General features: G+C 40.1%; 1 protein-coding gene across 1 annotated transcript in view; it reads right to left on the bottom strand.

Moving 5' to 3' along the window:
* Positions 1-2956: 2956 nt before the first annotated feature.
* The window catches only part of sema3e (sema domain, immunoglobulin domain (Ig), short basic domain, secreted, (semaphorin) 3E), a 311047-nt gene continuing 294623 nt past the window's right edge, over positions 2957-19380 (bottom strand). Inside the window, exons 16-17 of the mRNA XM_043714219.2 lie at positions 13307-13443; positions 2957-3843 (exon numbers count right to left, since the gene is read on the bottom strand). Coding sequence (XP_043570154.2) covers positions 3385-3843; positions 13307-13443 — 596 coding nt within the window. The 3' untranslated portion in view covers positions 2957-3384. The remainder of the gene's footprint in view (positions 3844-13306; positions 13444-19380) is intronic.

Below are 19380 nucleotides of genomic sequence, written 5' to 3' on the forward strand. Positions count from 1 at the left end.
GCAAACTTCACCAGAATGCCTCCAGTCTCTTCATCCAGATCATTAATATAGAAAGTGAACAGTTGGATTTCATAAACTGGCAAAGGACAGTGGGAATTGTCACCCAGTCAACTTGGACTGAAGGTCCTTGGTCCTAGTGAGGTTGAGGGATCTCTTCATTTGCTGAAGAGCAAACATCATTAAAGTTGAACTCATCATTTAGCCAGAAACCACCTTGATAATGTGGAGTGTCTTGTACAAATATAGAAGGGCTATTGCAAATATTGCCATCTTGGTTTGATTCCTCAAGACATAAATAAATAGGCTCCTTCATAACATTAGGTGAAATTGTGGCCTTAAACCAATCTTGAACTGAAAGGTTGATGCCTGTAAGAGTGGTGACTATGAACTTTGATGATCAAACTGATGCAGTGTACAACCATTTTAAATTAACAAGCGAAGCAGTAACATGGATCCCAAATCCAAACACAAATTAGTATCAAAATGTTTGACTTAAAAGGAACTGATGTAAAATTCTGAGTCAATGAAAAGAGAATAATCTCTGCCCTTAACTGGGGTAATGAAACTGATCAAGGGCTCCTGTCTCTGCTGAAAGTGACAGAAATGTTCAGAATGAGGATAACATGACTGAATTTGGTTATAAGTCCCTGACACTGTAAAGGTTCTCATTAAACATAGACACGTTGCTTTCACTGAATGCACCACCAGCAAATACTCACCATCACCAGGAGAAGATGGAAGAAAAATAGAGGCCATTTAGCCCTTTGGGTCTGCTCCACCATTCAATGTGATGTCAGCTGATCCTCTACCTCAAAGCCATTTGTCCCCCTTTCTCCCAGACCCTTCATGTCTTCAAAATCTAAAGAAAATCTTCTCTTTATAGAAGGGGAAACTCTGAACTGTTTCTGGGCTGTTTTGTAATATGGTTGAATATGCCTATACCATTATTGTTTTGCACTCTCCAGTTTGTCGTGATGTGTCATTTCTGATACAATGACATTATTCATGAACATAAAGCCTACATGTTGATATAATATATAGGTTTCATAGATAATTCATTAGACGCATGGCTAATTAGTACAAGTAACCCACTCGACAAGTTGATTGTAAGATGGTAATATGGTGTACTAATGTGGGTGTATTATAGTTTCCAATTCAATGGAATAAGCACCATGAGTCATTTATTCATGTTTGTTTGAAATGATCTGGAGGATGAAGCACAATGCTCCAAGGGGCTCCCAGGGATGATTTTTTGAATGTATCTGCCGGCTCAGCCAAACCACTTGTGTGTTTATTCAGGAGTTTTTTATTAAATCGTTATTCACCGATGAATACTCTGTTCTTACCATACATTTAAGGATTTAATTTAATACAAGTAAATCTCTGGAACCAACTGACTACTACATCAAGCTAAGCTCACATCATTCCAAAGTTGCTGCAATTTGTTTCTGTTCCTACTTGTGATGAGAGTATTGAATCTTCACCTGTACTCAGACAAAAGAAAAATATAAGATATTCTTAGGGAGTCTGGTCAGCTCAGTACTAACGTTAAAACTGAATCAAGTGCAGGGATCAGCAATGATACTCTGATCAGTCATTATACTTGCAGTATGCTCTAAACTCCTAAATTGTACTGAAGCAAGTTTTTCATAATTTTAAAGATCTCTATTATGTCTGTTCTTAGTCTTTTATGTTCTGAAGCCCATTGAAGTTGCCCTGATAGTTTTATCTCTTTAGTCCTGGGTTCATCGTCTTTTGCTTTTATTCTTCTAGATGTTGAAAGTCATGCATGTGGAGTATGCTTTCAATCTAAGGTCCTGCAAAAGCTTAAAAAAACTTCTCAGCTTTCGAACTTTACTCCTTCAGAAATTGGTGAATGCACTGCAACAAGTATTTAATATGTGTATTAACATAAAAGCCACTTGTTAAAATATCACAACATTTTGGGGAAACAAGAAGTTGGGATAATAATGGGACAGTGGGATTTGGGTATGTAATTAGTACGTGAACAGGAGTCACAGTGTAGAGGTAAATGCAGGCTGGGGAGAAAAAGGCAGTTAAAATCCTTATGGGTCAGGATTAAGATTTTTATTTCTTCTTGGTTTACAGAAGTAATCTGGCCTTGGGAATAGGGAGTATAATTTCAATGTTTGAGATTTATGGACTAGTCATGTGATAAATAGAGAGCCTTTTAGCAATTGTTTACATAGACACCGGCGAAATAAGCAAAATCACGGCTGAGGTTATTTAATAAGAATTGATACACCCTGCAGTTAAAAAAAACATTTCACATGTCCTGCATTTGCTCGTAACTCTCAAATCAATTTCAAATATCTGAACTTTCAAAAATCTAAAGAACATGGTCTTCATTGTAATCTCACTTTAACAAGATATTTTCCTGTCTCTCTTATAATGACCCTAGTTGTGTTTTTTAAAAAAGGAAACATGTAAAGCGTTCAGATTTTACTGAAAAGGAATGAAGTGACAAACTATCATCTTTCCCCAGCTGATTTTATAAATGATTCTAAGTTTCAACTGGTATTATGCAATTAAAAATTAAAGTACGATTATTTTTGGATGTAAGCATTGACAACTGGCAATCTGTATTATGGTAATTAGTTTTTAATCATCAAATAAAGCTGCAGGGTTAATGGAAGGTCAAAACCTTTCTTTTCACTTGCTTTTCACTCTAATTGAACATGTTAAAATGTTGAATGATACTAAAGTTTGCATTAAAATCTGTATTCAGTTAGGTATCTTAGTTAACAAAAGTGCTACTTTTTGTGAAATTAATTTCTGAGAAAACTTTTGTTGCCACAGAAAACCCAAAGTATTGTGAATCATTTTCATTATGATGCTTCCACAAGCTAGTGATCTCATGGATTTCAATGACATTTATGTCAACAACCAAACAAACATTTGCCATATTGTCACAGAGATAATTTAATGATTCTGCTCAGACAACAATCTATCCACAGGTTTAATTAAAGAAAAACCTTAAACAATTGGGGAATGAACAATAACAGCATCATGGAAAAGATAACTATGCAAACTACTCAGGGTTAATTGAAATGCTCTGTGGAATTATATACAACAATGGTCTTGAATTTTAAGAAGCATGTTAATCCTTAAAGTACACATTCTGTGATGTTACAAGAACTGTTACCAACAACAGTGACACACACATGAGTGTGCATACACACACACACCTATGTGCACATGGAGTAAATGAAAGCTTAATATTCAAGTCCAATTATGTCAAATAGGTCACCTGTTGTGCATCTTGTAGACAAGAGATACGTTTGTTAAAACATTTCTTTGACATTTTTATCACAATTGTATCATTTTTTTGTAAAAGAGACTCAGATGTTTCTGTTTCTCCTTTCATGTATCTAAGGCATGCCTTGGTGCTCGACGATGTTCTGTCTGACTTCGAGTTTTCACTTTTCTCTCCTGTACGCTGCTGTACTTCCATTTGCTGCCTGCCACTTTGCTTTTCTTTCTCTTCTTTTCAATGCACCACACTTTCTGGCAGTACTCCTCCACCCTCTGGAAGTTATTGTAACCTATTAGCTGGAGAAATTCCTTGTACCATGGCCTGCTTCCCTGATGGCTCCCAAATTGCACTGTGCATGGTATTTTGTGAGGTCTCTCCTCTCCTTCAGTCTTGTGAAACATACTGTCTATTTGCTCCTCTACCAAAACATCCAGTTTGATTTTTGTCACTATCTGAGTGAAGCCGTGTTCTCTTGCCTTGCAGATGTATGTTCCAGCATCCATTCTGTGAAGTTTGAGGAAGAGCAATCCCAGCTCAGTTTTAATCACCCGATCGTCAGTTTTGATCTATAAGAGGATGATAACAAGAAAGTCCTGGAACTAGAGTTTTGCCTGGTCCCAGTTGATAATGTTTCTATTTCTATACATTTCTACTCTGTTACCAAGCTGAGGGAAACAAACAGATTCTATATTGAGATACCAGAAATTTTTCTTTCTGTCTCTGTCTAATTTACATACTCACACAGTGAGTTTAATAACATGCAGATTGCAATACCTGACAATGGAATGTTCAATATCAACCATCGACTCCTTTATTAAAATACTGGAAAAGGAATGTAATGTAAATATGCTCAGTTTCAGTTGACTAATAATTAGTAGATCTAAACTGAAGTACTATCATAAGGTTTTTAGACCATTTTATATGGTTTAAATGTTCTCAGCAAGTATATGAACTCAAATGATTCTTGACAGAAATGGAAATGTTTGAGTGCTACCACTTTATTCTTAGACCTTGAGGCAGGGAGCACTCAACATCTGAATCAGTGTACTGATGCCGGTCACTCACAGAGAACTCAGAATTTAGCACGGTGAGCACATGGTTCAGTCAGGCTTGGACTCTTAATGATAGCCTCTCCATTCTAAAGGAATACTGCAATTGTTACAGAGAAGCTGCAGAGCTCTGCCTGTCTGTGGACAAAGTGTAACAGGGAGGCATTATGGAGGAGCAGAAAGTGTGAGGTTTTACTGGTGTGGAGCTGGAGGCATTAGGTCAAGGTGGGAACAGGGAGAGAAGTAATGTTCCTGCAGCACTGCAGAGGGTGACTTTTCAGTGAAAGCAGACAGTCAGTCCTCATGGCTGGTGGTGTGTGGAACATAAAATATTATATTGAGACAGTCAGTATTTTCATCTACATCAGGATTGAAGCTTCCATTAAAGAAAGAATTGCATGACTTTATTGTCCTGTTCTGAAAAATCTTCGTCTTTCCATGCCTCCCTTTGACCAACCACAGCTTCATGACTCCATGCCTCCCCCTGACCAACCATATTTTCATCATCCCATGCCTCCCTTTGACCAACCACAATCAGTTATTGGTTTATGAGGAAGTCAAAACTCAGTGAAGTACAGTACATCAGGTTACAGTCCTTTTGTAAGAACATTTCAGTTCCAGAATTCAGGCTAGTTTTTCATGAATGTGATAAAAATATAGATATGGTTATAAGCAATACTTAAAATGTATACAATATTACCATCAGTTAACAATGAGAGCGCAAGAATGCATTATTTAAAAGGGAGAGAGATTGCAGGACTCTGAGGTATGAGGGATCTGGGTTCCCTGGTACATAAATCACAGAACCTTCATTTGTAGGTGCAGCTGTGATTGAGAAGGCAAATGAAGTGCAGTTGTTTATTATAAAGGTAATGGAATATAAAAGTTAGGATGACTTGCTACAGTTGCTGAAAGAAATGGCAGAAATTATAATAGATGTGTTAGTGATAATTTACCAAAATTCACTAGACTGGAGGACAGCGAATGTCACACTGCTGTTTAAAAAAAGGGTGTAGGCAGAAGGCAGGTAACTATAGGCCGGTTCCTCTCTAGTAACATCTCTAGTCGAGAAAATACTGGAGGCTATCATTAAAGAAGAAATAGTGAGACATCTGGATGGAAAGTGTTCCATCAGGCAGGCACAGTGTGGATTCAGGAAGAGATGGTCGTGTTTGACAAACTTACTGGAATTGTTTGAGAATGTAACAACTGTGGTGGGTGGAGGGGAACAGGTGGATATAGTATATTTGGATTTCCAGAAGGTGTTCGAGAAGGTGCCGCATAAAAGACTCATCCATAAGGTAAGAATGCATGGAGTTGTGAGGAATGTACTAGCACGGACAGAGGACTGGTTAACCAATAGAAAGAAGATAGTTGGAATAAATGGGTGTTTCTCTGGTTGGAGATCAGTGGTGAGTGGGGTGCCGCAGGGTTTGGTGTTGGGCCCACAACTGTTCACGATATATATAGATGATTTGGAAGAGGCAACTGAGTGAAATGTTTCCAAGTTTGTTGATGACACTAAATTAAGTGGAAAACAAATTGTGCAAAGGATGTGGAGAGTCTGCAGAGAGATTTTCATAGGTTAAATCAGTGGGCAATGGTCTGACACATGGAGTACAATGTTGGTAAATGTGAGGTTATCCACTTTGGAAGTAAATATACTAGGTCAGAGTATTATTTAAATGGTTAAAGATTACAGCATTAAATGGTTAAAGAGGGACTTACATGAATTGTTAATAGCTGATTTGCAGGTGCAACAGGTAATCAAGGCAAATGGAATATTGGCTTTCATTGCTAAAGGGATTGAATTTAAGAGCAGGGAGGTTCTGCTGCAATTGTACAAGGTGTTGGTGAGGTCGCACCTGGAGTATTGTGCACAGTTCTGGTCTCCTGACTTAAAGAAGGATATACTGGCTTTGAAGGCAGAGCAGAGGAGGTTTACCAGATTGATTGATTCCTGACATGCGGGGGTTACCCTATGAGGAGAGGTTGAGCTGCCTGGGACTGTACTCAGTAGAATTTAAAAGAATGAGAGAGGATCTTATAAAATTATGAAAGAGATAGATAAGGCAGAGGCAGACAAGTGGTTTCTGCTGGTGAGTGAGACTATGACAAGGGGAAATGGCCTCAAGATTAGGGAGAGTAGATTTCGGACAGAGATGAGGAGGAACTGCTTTTCCCAGACAGTAGTGAATCGATAGAATTCAAGGAAGCAGCAGATGCAGCTTTATTAAATATATTCAAGACACAGTTGGATGGGTTTTTGCATGGCAGGGGAATTAAGGGTTATGAGGAGCTGAGGTGATTGACAGGTCAGCCATGATCTTAATGGAGGAGCAAGCTTGCCAAGTCAAATGGCCTACTTCTGCCTCTATTATTATGAAAGTTGCACAGAGCATTACTGAGACCACATCTGGATTACTGTGTACAGTTATGGTCTCCTTATTTAAGAAAAAAATATAAAAACATTAGAAACAATTCAAGGTTCACACAATTGATCCCTGGGGTGAGGGAGCGATCTTATGAGTAAAGATTCTACAGGGAGCTCCAGTATCCACTAGGATTGATAGCAATGAGAGGTGACCTAATTTAGACATACAAGATCCTGAGGGGACTTGTAAGAGTGGACCAGTAATGACTGTAATGAGATCAGCCAGGTGAACCTCAGAGAACATGAATTCCTTGACCTGGGCTGTTAATCTAGTCCAATCAGGGATCCCTGGCTGACAGATATAAACAGGAGGGTCAGACATCTTGCTCATGCTGAGACAGTTAGATCAATGTCAAGGACTCTCCACATGTAAATAAAGGATGGCTTGGTGATGGGATATCAGCAGATCCTGAAAGGGTGTTTCTCTGTGGGATGGATTAGAACAATGATACACACCTTCAAAATAAAGGTATTTCATTTAGGATAGAGATAGGAAGAATATTTTCTCTCTCAGAGGGTCATGAGTCTGTGGAACCCTCCCAGAGAGTAGTAGATGAGTTTTCACTGAAAATTTTGAAGTCAGAGGTGAATAGATTCCAGACTAAAATGGGAGTCAAAGGTTACCAGAAGTTACCAAAAAGCCTCTGTCAATCCACTCTATCTATGCCTCTATGAAGGATCTGATATTATAATCTTTTGTGAAATTAGTGCAGCATTTGATAAAGATCCCCATGGTAGGCTCATTCAGAAACTAAAGAGGTCCCCAACTGATCCCTGTGGAACACCACTGGTCACCAAGTTCCAGGATGAACACTTTCCATCTATCACCACCCTCTGTCTTCTATGTGCCAGTCAATTCGAAATCCAGACAGACAGGTTTCCCTGTATCCCATGCCTCCTCACTTTCTGAATGAGCCTACCATGGGGAATCTTATCAAATGCTACACAAGGCATGCCCACCAGTCCAAGCAGCATTGTAGTAAATCTCCTGTGCACCCTCTCAAAAGTTTCCACATCCTTCCTATAATGAGGTGACCAGAACTGAGCACAATATTCCAAGTGTGGTCTAATCAAGGCTCTGTAGAGCTGCACCTTAAGTTTGCAGCTCTTAAACTCAATTCCCCTGCTAATGGAAGCCAACACAACATACACCTTCTTAACAACCCTGTCCACCTGGGTGGCATGTACCTCAAGATCCCAGTGTTCCTCCACACTGCCAAGTATCCTGCCATTAACCCTTTATTCTGCATTAAATTCAACTTTCCAAAGTGAATCATTTCACACTTTTCCAGATTGAACTCCATCTGCCACTTATCAGCCCAGCGCTGCATCCTGTCAACATCTTGTTGCAACTTGTAACAGTCCTCCACACTATCCACAACACCATCAACCTTCATGTCATCGGTAAACTTACTAACCCACCCTTCTCACTTCCTCAAAGTCATTTATAAAAATCACAAAGAGCAGAGGTCCCAGAACTGATCTCTGTGGAACACCAGTGGTCACCAAGCTCGAGGCTGAATACTTTTCATCGACCACCACCCTCTGTCATCTATGGGCCAGCCACTTCTATATCCAGACAAACAGATTTCCCTGTATCCCATGCTCCTTACTTTTGAATAAGCCTACCATGGGGAACCTTACTTGCTACATTCATATAGCAAAATATTATAATATCAGATCCTCCATTAAAGAAACTAATCAACTGTCCCGTTGATGAGACCACACCAAAGAGCTCCTCAATATTGAATATTTACAATAACCAGCAAATGAAAAGCTAAAACTAAAATGCAAATAATGCAAGTTCAGACATTTAATTGTAGAGTCGACTTTTAAAAAAAAACTTGGCTGGACTTTGTTTTTATGTCTATGATCTTTCATTTCAAAATGACAGGTTAATATACAATCTATTTATAGGTTAGTATTATAATCAAACATGCTTAACAATCTATGACTTCATTTATTAAAATGTGATGTCAGAGACACTGGATTGTACTGAAAGATATTTTTGATATAAATGCCCAGGCACCCAAACATAAGGACAAAAATTAAGCCAACTATAAATAACAAAAGTCTTGGAAATAATCACATCAATATCAGTATGAACCAAAACCAAAGTGAATATAAGGGCCTGACAGCAGCATGAACTGCCCAGCTCAGAGCAGTCAATGGTACCAGCAAACGTGGATGGAGTGAGAAATTGACTTTGAGGAATAAATAAACTGTGTTTCATCGGAAAACAGAAAGAAATGGAGTCTGATCTGAAGGTGACTGACAATTTATTAACTGAGATTTTGTGTATTTGTTTGTGTTCAAGATGAATGAAAGTTTGCAGTAGATACATGGTGCTGGGCTATATATTCACTTTAACAATGAATCAACGTGTTTAGTGATGTTATTAACTCAGACTGGAAAAGCTGGTAAAATAATCTTTAGAGAAAAAGCATAGGCTAACATCAACCACATATACCTTCAAGGTGCAAAAACTTCAAAAAGTCAAACATGGCTGACAAGTCAAGTTCAGGATTGTGCGAGATTGGGACAAAAGGCCAAGGAAGTTGCCAGAAGAAGCAATAATTCTGAAGTTTGGGAAGGTTTTTTTGCTCTCTACACAGGAGGAACAAGAAATTGATAAAAGGAAAAAGAATAGAATATAGATGCAATTTGTAAAAAAAAAACATAAAAATGGACTGTAAAGGCTTTGAAAAAGGAAACATTTGGCTAAAGCAAATGTAGGTCAGGAGAAGTTATAATGGGGAATAGAGAAATGGCAAGGGAACTAAATGATTATTTTGTTTATTTTCAGATTGCAGAAATTTCCCAGAACTAGAGAATCTAAGTGGTGTGGGAGAATGGGAAGTTTGGGAAATTAGCATCAGTATGAAGATTGTACTCGAGGAGTTAATGGGGCTGAAATTGGGGTGGCACGATGGCTCAGTGATTAGCACTGCTGCCTCAGAGTACCAGGGATGCAAGTTTGATTCTAAACTTGGGCAACTGTCTGTGTGGAGTTTGCACATTCTCCCTGTGACTGCGTGGGCTTCCTCTCACAGTTCAAAGATGTGTAGTTTAGGTGGATTGGCCATGCTAAATTCCCCATAGTGTCCAGGGATGTGCAGGCTAGGTGGGTTAGGTAGGGATAAGGTAGGTCGGGTGGGATGCTCTTCAGAGGGTCGGTGTAGAATAATGGGCCCAATGGCCTGCTTCTACACTGTAGGAATTTTATGAAATTGATAAATAACCAGGACATGATTAATATCTCATTGATTAAAGAAGCTGGCTAAAGAGAAATTCGATGTTATGGTATTTAGGGTGGCACGGTGGCACAGTGGTTAGCACTGCTGCCTCACAACGCCAGTGACCCAGGTTCAATTCCCACATGAGGCGACTGACTGTGTGGAGTTTGCACATTCTCCCCGGGTCTGCGTGGGTTTCCTCCGGGTACTCTGGCTTCCTCCCACAGTCCAGAAATGTGCAGGTTAGGGTGAATTGGCCATGCTACAATGCCAGTATGTTAGGTGAAGGGGTAAATGTAGGAGAATGGGTCTGGGTGGGTTGCTCTTCGGCGGGTCGGTATGGACCTTTTGGGCCAAAGGGCCTGTTTCCATACTGTAAGTAATCTAATCTTCCAAAACTCTATAGATTGTAGAATGATTTCTAGAGATTATAAGGTAGCAAATGCTTCCCAACTACTTAAGAAGTGAGCAAGAGAGAAATTAGAAACGACAGACCTATTAGCTTTGCTCAAAAAAGTACTAGAATCTAATGTAAAAGATTAGATAAGTAGACAATCTGATTGTGCATTAATTTGAAAACGGTTAATTGTGTTTGATGAACTTGTTGGTTTTTTTTTTAAGATGTTACCAATAAAATAGTTAAAGTAGAGCCAACGAATATAGTATACGTCAGCTGCTCACAATGTACATCAATGATGTGGAAGCGGGGTTCAAAGTAATATTTCCCAATGTGGAGATGATACAAAGCCAAGTGGGAATGTGTGTTGTGAGGAAGGTATGAAATGGTTCAGGAGGATTGGACAGGTGCAGTGAATGGGCAAGAACATGGAAGATGGAACATAATGTGGAAAGATGTTAAGTAATCCATTTTGTTCGGAGAAACAGGTGCACTGAGCATTTCTTAAATGGTAAGAGGTGGAAAATGTAGAATATCAAATATACCTTGAAGTCCTTGTTGATAAGTCACTGAAGGATAAAATGCAAGTACAGCAAGCTATTAGGAAAGCTAATGGAATGTTAGCCTTTATCACAAAAGGATTTGAGTACAGGAGCTTGGTCAGACCGCACCTGGAGTAGTGTGTGCAGTTTTGGTCTCCTTATCTCAGGAATGATATTATCATTATAGAATGAGTACAACAAAAGTTCACCAGACTAGTTCCTGGGATGGTAGGACTGTCCTATGAAGAGACATTACCTAAACTGGACCTGCAGCTAATGGAGTTTCAAAGGATGAGAAATTTGCCAAATGTTTAAAAGGGATGGACAGGGAAAATGCAGGAAGGCTCTTTTTTCCTGGTTATGGAGTTTTGAACAAAATGGCACAATTTAAAAATATAGGAGCTGCTTTATAGGGTTGAAATGAAGTGAATATTTTGTCATCAAAAGGCCGTGAACCTGTGGAATTCTCTATCTCAGAGAGCTGTAGAAGTTCACAGCCTGAGTAAGTTTAAGGTGGAGGTTGATAGATTTTTAGTGACATACAGGGTTATGGGGAGTAATAGGCATTGAACTGTTCAATCAGCCATGATCACATTAAATAGCTGAGTAGGTTTAATGACCTATTCCTGTTCCGATATTCCAATGACTAAAAATGGGCTGTCATCCAGATTAATCTGGTTTTTTCAGAATCACAGAATATTTACAGTATAGAAGGAGGCCGTTCAGCCCAGCATATCTGTGCTGGTGCTTTGAATGAGAATTTCTCTGGATGGTTGGTGACATCAGAAGGCTCATATGAATACAGATAAAGAAATGATTTGAGAAATATTTTCTCCTCACTCAGTTGATCAACCTAGGATTTATGTGTGGAGGCAAAACCAATTGCATGATGTGGAATTTGTTGCTAACATTTGAAAGGGATCAAATTCCTGAGTGAGTGTTCTGATATTTTGACCTAACATGATACCCTGATAGATTCATTACTGGTTACATATTATTCAATAACTCACCATTTGGCTTGGTCTCTGCACAGGTTTGATCAACATTCCATTTGTAATTGTGGCAACAATACAAATTGGCTTCTCTTCACTGCAACAACACTGCAGCTTAAATTCCAAGTTAGTGCCTGATCTGACTCCGCAATGGAACACTGAGATTCTCAGAGAATGATGTTAGCATCACTCAATGTAACCAAGCTTTACATAATTGAAATGAGAAGCTGGCTCTTTTAAGAACATAAGAAACAGAAGCAAGGGTAGGCCATCTGTTCCTTCGAGCCTGCTCCAACATTCAATAAGATCATGGCTGATCTTTTCTTGGCCTCAGCTCCACTTACCCGCGCTCTCAGCATAAACCTAAAATCCTTTACTGTTCAAAAAATTATCTATCTTAGCTTTAAAAGCATTTACTAAGGAAGCCTCAACTGCTTCACTGGGCAGGGAATTCCACAGATTCACAACCCTCTGGGTAAGAAGTTCCTCCTCAAATCAGTCCGAAATCTGCTCTCCCTTTTTGACGCAATGCCCCCTTGTTCTAGTTTCACCTGCCAGTCAAGATAACCTCCCTGTTCCTATCTTATCTATTCCCTTCATAATTTTATGTTTCTATAAGATCCCCCCCCCCCCATTGTTCTAAATTCCAATGAATATAGCCCCAGTCTACTCAACTGTCTTCATAAGCCAACCCCTCAAATCCACAATCAACTTAGTGAGCCTCCTCTGCACCCCCTCCAGTACCAAGATATCCTTTCTCAAGTAAGGAGATCAAAACTTTACACAGTACTGTAGGAGTGGCCTCACCAGTACTCCATACAGCAGCAGCATGACCTCCTTGTTTTTAAACTCTATCCCTCTAGCAATGAAGGACAATATTCCATTTGCCTTCTTAAGTATCAGCTGCACCAGCAAACCAACCTTTTGTGATTTATGCACAAGAACACCCAGGTCCCTCTTCACAGCAGGATTCTGCAATTTTTCATCATTTAAATAATAGTCCATTTTGCTGTTATTCCTACCAAAATAGATGACTTCACATTTATCAACATTGGGCAAAGGTCTGGCAGATGGAGCACACTCACTTGATCAATCTATATCTCTCTGCAGTCTTTCAGTATCCTCTGCATACTTTGCTCTCCCACTCATCTTAGTGTCTTCTGTGAACTTTGACACACTACACTTGGCCCCCAACTCCAAATGATTGATGTATATTGTAAACAATTGTGTGGTCAACCTGTTCATCAACATTACAGATTTTACAATGTGTCAGTGATTTGCCCATTATCGACCACAATAAGATTCAAAATCTCTTCCTCACGTAAGATTTTGTATTCTTAGCATATTAAAAGCTAAGGTTCATTCCACAAATAACTTACCTCATCTTGTTTCATGTTCTTTGCTTCCACAAACCACAACACCTTCGCTTGTGGCGATCTGGGATTACACTCCAGCAAGGTACTGTTTTTCTCAACGCCGTATAATAACCTTTCTCCTGTTTTTGTGAATGTTTCACCTGAGCAAGGGAAGAAAGCAAAAGATTCTTTGTTTATGTAAAAACAAAATGATCAGTTTGTAATATCAAATCATGACTCAGCTTTGGGTTTCACACCAGCAAAAGTATATAATTTCTCCATAAATGTGTTTCAGCTGAAGGTACAGAGTATTCAGATATTCCATGTACGAAGATACATCCTAATGCAGAACTTCAGTTTGTATTAATTATAGCCAACATGACACCTTCTGACCCAAAGATGTGTCTAAACTTGGAACATTAATTTTCTTTCTCCAAGGACACTGTCAGGCCTGCTGAAGATTTCCTGAATTTTTTGATTATATTTTAAACCTCCAAGATCTGCAGTATTTTGCTTTTGAATCTGTTAAAGGTATTAGGTTAAATTTGGGTTTAAACACTGGAAACTCCTCTATGCACCTTAGAAATATTGTCATGGATTTTTAACATTAACCTGAGCTGGTGAGTAGAGTCAGTTTCTTCACACCTGATCCACAAGTTCGTTCCCAGAGTGTTAAGGCATAGGGACATCAAAAATAGGAGTAGGAGTAGGCCAATCAGCCCTTCATGCCTGATCCAGCATTCAATATGATCACGCTGATCATTCAACTCAGCACCCTGTTACTGCTTTCTTCTCATTATCCAGTGATCCCTTTAGACCTCAGAAATACATTTAACCTCTTCTTGAAAAAATTGATGTTTTGGCCTCAACTGCTTTATATGGCAGAGAATTCCACAGGCTCCCCACTTTCTGTGTGAAGACATTTCTCTTAAGCTCAGTTCTTAAAAGTTTACCCTATGTGACCCCTGGTTCTGGATTCTCTAGTCATTTGGAATATTCTTTTTGCTTTTACTCTGTACAGTCCAGTTAGAATTTTATAGGTTTCTATGAGAACACCCTCATCCTTCTGAACCTCAGTGAATATAGTCCTAATTGATCTGGTCTCTCTTCATATGTCAGTCCTGCCATTTCAGGAATCAGTTTGGTAAATCTTCATCACACTCCCTCCATAGACAGAACATCCTTCCTCACATAAGGAGGCCAAAACCGCACACAATACACTAAGTGTCGGCTCATCAAGGCCTTGTAGAATTGGAGCAAGACATTTCTGTCCCTGTACTTAATGCCTCTCACTATTAAAAGGGTAACATACCATTTATCTTCTTCACTGCCTGCTGAATCTGTAATACTTACTTTCAGTGACCAGTGTATAGGTCAAGTTGCACCCTGCTCTTCCCCAATCTATCACCACTCAGATAACAATCACCTTCCTGTTTTCACTGCCGAAGTAGATAATATCACTTTTATCCGATTTATACTTCATCTGCCTTGCAATTTTCCCACTCACTCAACTTTCCAAATTGCATTGAAGCATCTCTGCATTTTCTTCACAGTTCACCCTTCCACTCAGCTTTGTGTTGTCTGCAAACCTGGAGACATTATTCAGTTCTTTCTTCTAAATCATGAACATATACAGGTATTGTGAACAGTGGGGTCCAAACACTGATCCCTGTAGTACCCTAGTAGTCACTGCTGGCCATCCAGTAAATTACACATTTATTCCTACTCTTTGTTTCCTGTCTGCCAAACAATGCTCTATCCATGTCAGTACGCAGCCCCCAATCCAATGTGCTTTGATTTAAGATTCAAACCTAGGAGGATTCTTGGAGGTGACCTAAAGATAGTGAATGAATTGGTAGTCTCATTTCATCATCCTGTAGTTTTTGGGAAGGTTCCTGTTGAAAGGAAATTAACAATTCTCCAGGGACACTGTGGGTCTACCCATAGCACATGGACTGCAGCAGTTCGGGGAGGCAGCTCACCAACACCTTCTCTAGGACAATTAAGAATGGGCAATAAATGCTGGCTCAGCCAGCGATGCCCACCTCCCATGAGTGATTAAAATAAATGTAATTCCAGTAATTAAAAAAGGAGGGAGAGGGAAGACCTACTACTCTAATAGCTTGATGTCAGTGGTAGAGAAAATGTGAGAATCAATTAGAAAGGGTGTGATAAGTGAACATTAAGGAAAGAATAAATTTAGAAAGCATCAAATTGGGGGCAGTATATGAGAGTGGAAGGCGAATTGGGTAACCGACAGAATTCAAAACGTAGGAAGAAATGTTCGTAAGTTTGCTCGCTGAGCTGGAAGGTTCATTTTCAGACGTTTCATCATCATACTAGGTAAGATCATCAATGAGAGTTTCCAGTGAAAAGCTGATGGTATGTCTCGCTTTCTATTTGTGTGTTTAGGTTTCCTTGGGTTAGAGATGTCATTTCCTGTGTTGGTGATGGCATTTCCTGTTCCTTTTCTCAGAGGGTGATAGATGGGGTCTAAAATGTTGTGTTTGTTGATAGAGTTTTGGTTGGAATGCAATGCTTCTAGGAATTCTTATGCATGTCTCTGTTTGGCTTTTCCTAGGATGGATATGTTGTCCCAGTCGAAATTGTGCCCTTCCTCATCTGTATATAAAGGTACAGTGAGAGTGGGTCATGTCTTTTTGTGGCTAATTGATGTTCATGTATCCTGGTGGCTAGCTTTCTGCCTGTTTGTCCAATGTAATGTTTGTTACAGTTCTTGCAAAGTATTTCGTAAATGACATTAGTTTTGCTTGTTGTCTGTATAGGGTCCTTCAAGTTCATTAGCTGCTGTTTTAGTGTGTTGGTGGGTTTGTGGGCTACCATGATGCCAAGAGGTCTGAGTAGTCTGGCAGTCATTTCCAAGATGCTTTTGATATAGGAGAGTGTGTCTAGGATTTCTGGGCACATTTTGTCTGCTTATTTGGGTTTGTGTTCATTGGGTACCCGTTCTTTTTGAAGATACTGTATAGGTGATTTTTCTCTGCTCTGCATAGTTCCTCTGTGCTGCAGTGTGTGGCGGCTCATTACTATTATGATCTTGAAGGTTTCCTCTAATTTGTTTTGTTTAGTGATGACAAAGACGTCATCCACGTAGCAGACTAAAAGTGTGGGTCGGTTGGCAGAGCTGTTTGTTCAAGTCTCTGCATTACTGCCTCTGCTAAGAACCCTGATATCAGAGATCCCATGGGTATTCTGAAAGTTTGTCTGTAAGTTTTGTTGTTGAAGGTGAAGTGGGTGATAAGGCATAGGTCCACTAGCTTGATGATGTTGTCCCTACTGATGAAGTCAGTGGTGGTTGGTGTATGTGTCTTTGGGTTTTCTAATAGTGTAGTCAGTGTTTCCTTGGCTGATATTGATGGATGTGAACAGGGCTGTTACGAAATGACTGCCAGACTACTCAGACCTCTTGGCATCATGGTAACCCACAAACCCACCAACACACTAAAACAGCAACTAATGAAATTAAAGGATACTGTACAAACAACAAATAAGACAAATGTCATTATCAAAATACATTGCAACAACTGTAACAAACACTACATTGGACAAACAGGCAGAAAACTAGCCACCAGGATACATGAGCATCAACTAGCCACAAAAAAAATGACTCACGATCATTAGTATCTTTACATATGGATGAGGAAGGACATCACTTCGACTGGGACAACAAATACATCCTAAGACAAGCCAAAGAGAGGCATGCACAAGAATTCTGAGAAACATGGCATTCCAACTGGAACTCTATCAACAAACACATCAATTTGCACCCCATCTCCCACCCTCTGAGAAAAGGAAATGCCATAACCATCACCAACACAAGAAACCTAAACACAAATAGAAAGCAGGACAGAACGCCAGCACTTCACCGGAGGCTCACTGACTATGTTACCGAGCATGGTGACGAAACGTTAGAAAATGAACATTCCAGCTCAGTGAGCAAACTTATATCCAGAATCACAATCTGAGCTACAAATCCTCTCAAAACTCATTGGAATAAATGGTTAATTCTCAGAGATCAAACATTAAGTGTGGACAGGTTAGAAGATCGGACAGAATAAAAATATAGCACAGAATGACTAAAGAAGTGAAGGAAAAATAGAATATGAGGCAAAGCTAGGTAGAAATATAAAAACAGATAGGAAGAGTTACAGCATGGAAACAGACATAGAACATAGAAAAATACAGCGCAGTACAGGCCCTTTGGCCCTCGATGTTGCGTCGATCCAAGCCCACCTAACCTACACTAGCCCACTATCCTCCATATGCCTATCCAATGCCCGTTTAAATGCCCATAAAGAGGGAGAGTCCACCACTGCTACTGGCAGGGCATTCCATGAACTCACGACTCGCTGAGTAAAGAATCTACCCCTAACATCTGTCCTATACCTACCACCCCTTAATTTAAAGCTATGCCCCCTCGTAATAGCTGACTCCATACGTGGAAAAAGGTTCTCATGGTCAACCCTATCTAAACCCCTAATCATCTTGTACACCTCTATCAAGTCACCCCAAACCTTCTTTTCTCCAATGACAACAGCCCCAAGTGCCTCAGCCTTTCCTCATACGATCTTCCTACCATACCAGGCAACATCCTGGTCAACCTCCTCTGCACCCGTTCCAGTGCCTCCACATCCTTCCTATAGTATGGCGACCAAAAGTGCACACAATACTCCAGATGCGGCCGCACCAGAGTCTTATACAACTGCAACATGACCTCAGGACTCCGGAACTCAATTCCTCTACCAATAAAAGCCAGTACGCCATATGCCTTCTTCACCGCACTACTTACCTGGGTGGCAACTTTCAGAGATCTGTGTACATGGACATCAAGATCCCTCTGCTCATCCACACTACCAAGTATCCGACCATTAACCCAGTACCCCATCTTTTTGTTACTCTTACCAAAGTGAATCACCTCACACTTACCTACATTGAACTCCATTTGCCACCTTTCTGCCCAGCTCTGCAGCTTATCTATATCCCGCTGTAACCTGACACATCCTTCCTCACTGTCAACAACTCCACCGACTTTCGTATCATCCGCAAACTTGCTCACCCAACCTTCTAGCCCCTCCTCCAGGTCATTTATAAAAATGACAAACAGCAATGGTCCCAAAACAGATCCTTGCGGAACACTGCTAGTAACTGCACTCCAAGATGAACCTTTACCATCAACTACTACCCTCTGTCGTCTTCCAGCCAGCCAATTCCTAATCCAAACCTCCAACTCACCCTCAATGCCATACCTCCGTATTTTTTGCAGTAGCCTACCATGGGGAACCTTATCAAATGCCTTACTAAAATCCATATACACCACATCTACCGCTTTACCCTCGTCCACCTCCTTAGTCACCTTTTCAAAGAATTCAATAAAGTTTGTGAGGCACGACCTGCCCTTCACAAAACCATGCTGACTATCCTTGATCACATTATTCCTATCCAGATGTTCATAAATCCTATCCCTTACAATTCTCTCTAAAACTTTGCCCACAACAGAAGTGAGACTCACCGGCCTATAGTTACTAGGGTTATCCCTACTCCCCTTCTTGAACAAGGGAACCACATTTGCTATCCTCCAGTCTTCTGGCACTATTCCTGTAGACAACGAGGACATAAAAATCAAGGCCAATGGTTCTGCAATCTCCTTCCTTGCTTCCCAGAGAATCCTAGGATAAATGCCATCAGGTCCAGGGGACTTATCTATTTTCACCCTTTCCAGAATTTCCAACACCTCTTCCCTACATACCTCAAAGCCGTCCATTCTGATTAATTGTGACTCAGTATTCACATCCGCAACAATGTCCTGTTCCTGAGTGAATACTGATGAAAAGTATTCATTCAGTGTCTCCCCAATCTCTTCAGCCTCCACACACAACTTCCCACTACTATCCTTGACTGGACCTATTCCTACCCTAGTCATTCTTTTATTCCTGACATACCTATAGAAAGCCTTTGGGTTTCCCCTAATCCTACCAACTAAGGACTTTTCATGTCCCCTCCTTGCTGTTCTTAGCTCTCTCTTCAGATCCTTCCTGGCTACCTTATAACTCTCAATCGCCCCAATTGAACCTTCACGC

The sequence above is a fragment of the Chiloscyllium plagiosum genome, unplaced genomic scaffold, assembly GCF_037043375.1.
Source record: "Chiloscyllium plagiosum isolate Xiang-an unplaced genomic scaffold, Cpla_swu_hap1 HiC_scaffold_23, whole genome shotgun sequence".
In the NCBI taxonomy this organism is placed as follows: Eukaryota; Metazoa; Chordata; class Chondrichthyes; order Orectolobiformes; family Hemiscylliidae; genus Chiloscyllium; species Chiloscyllium plagiosum.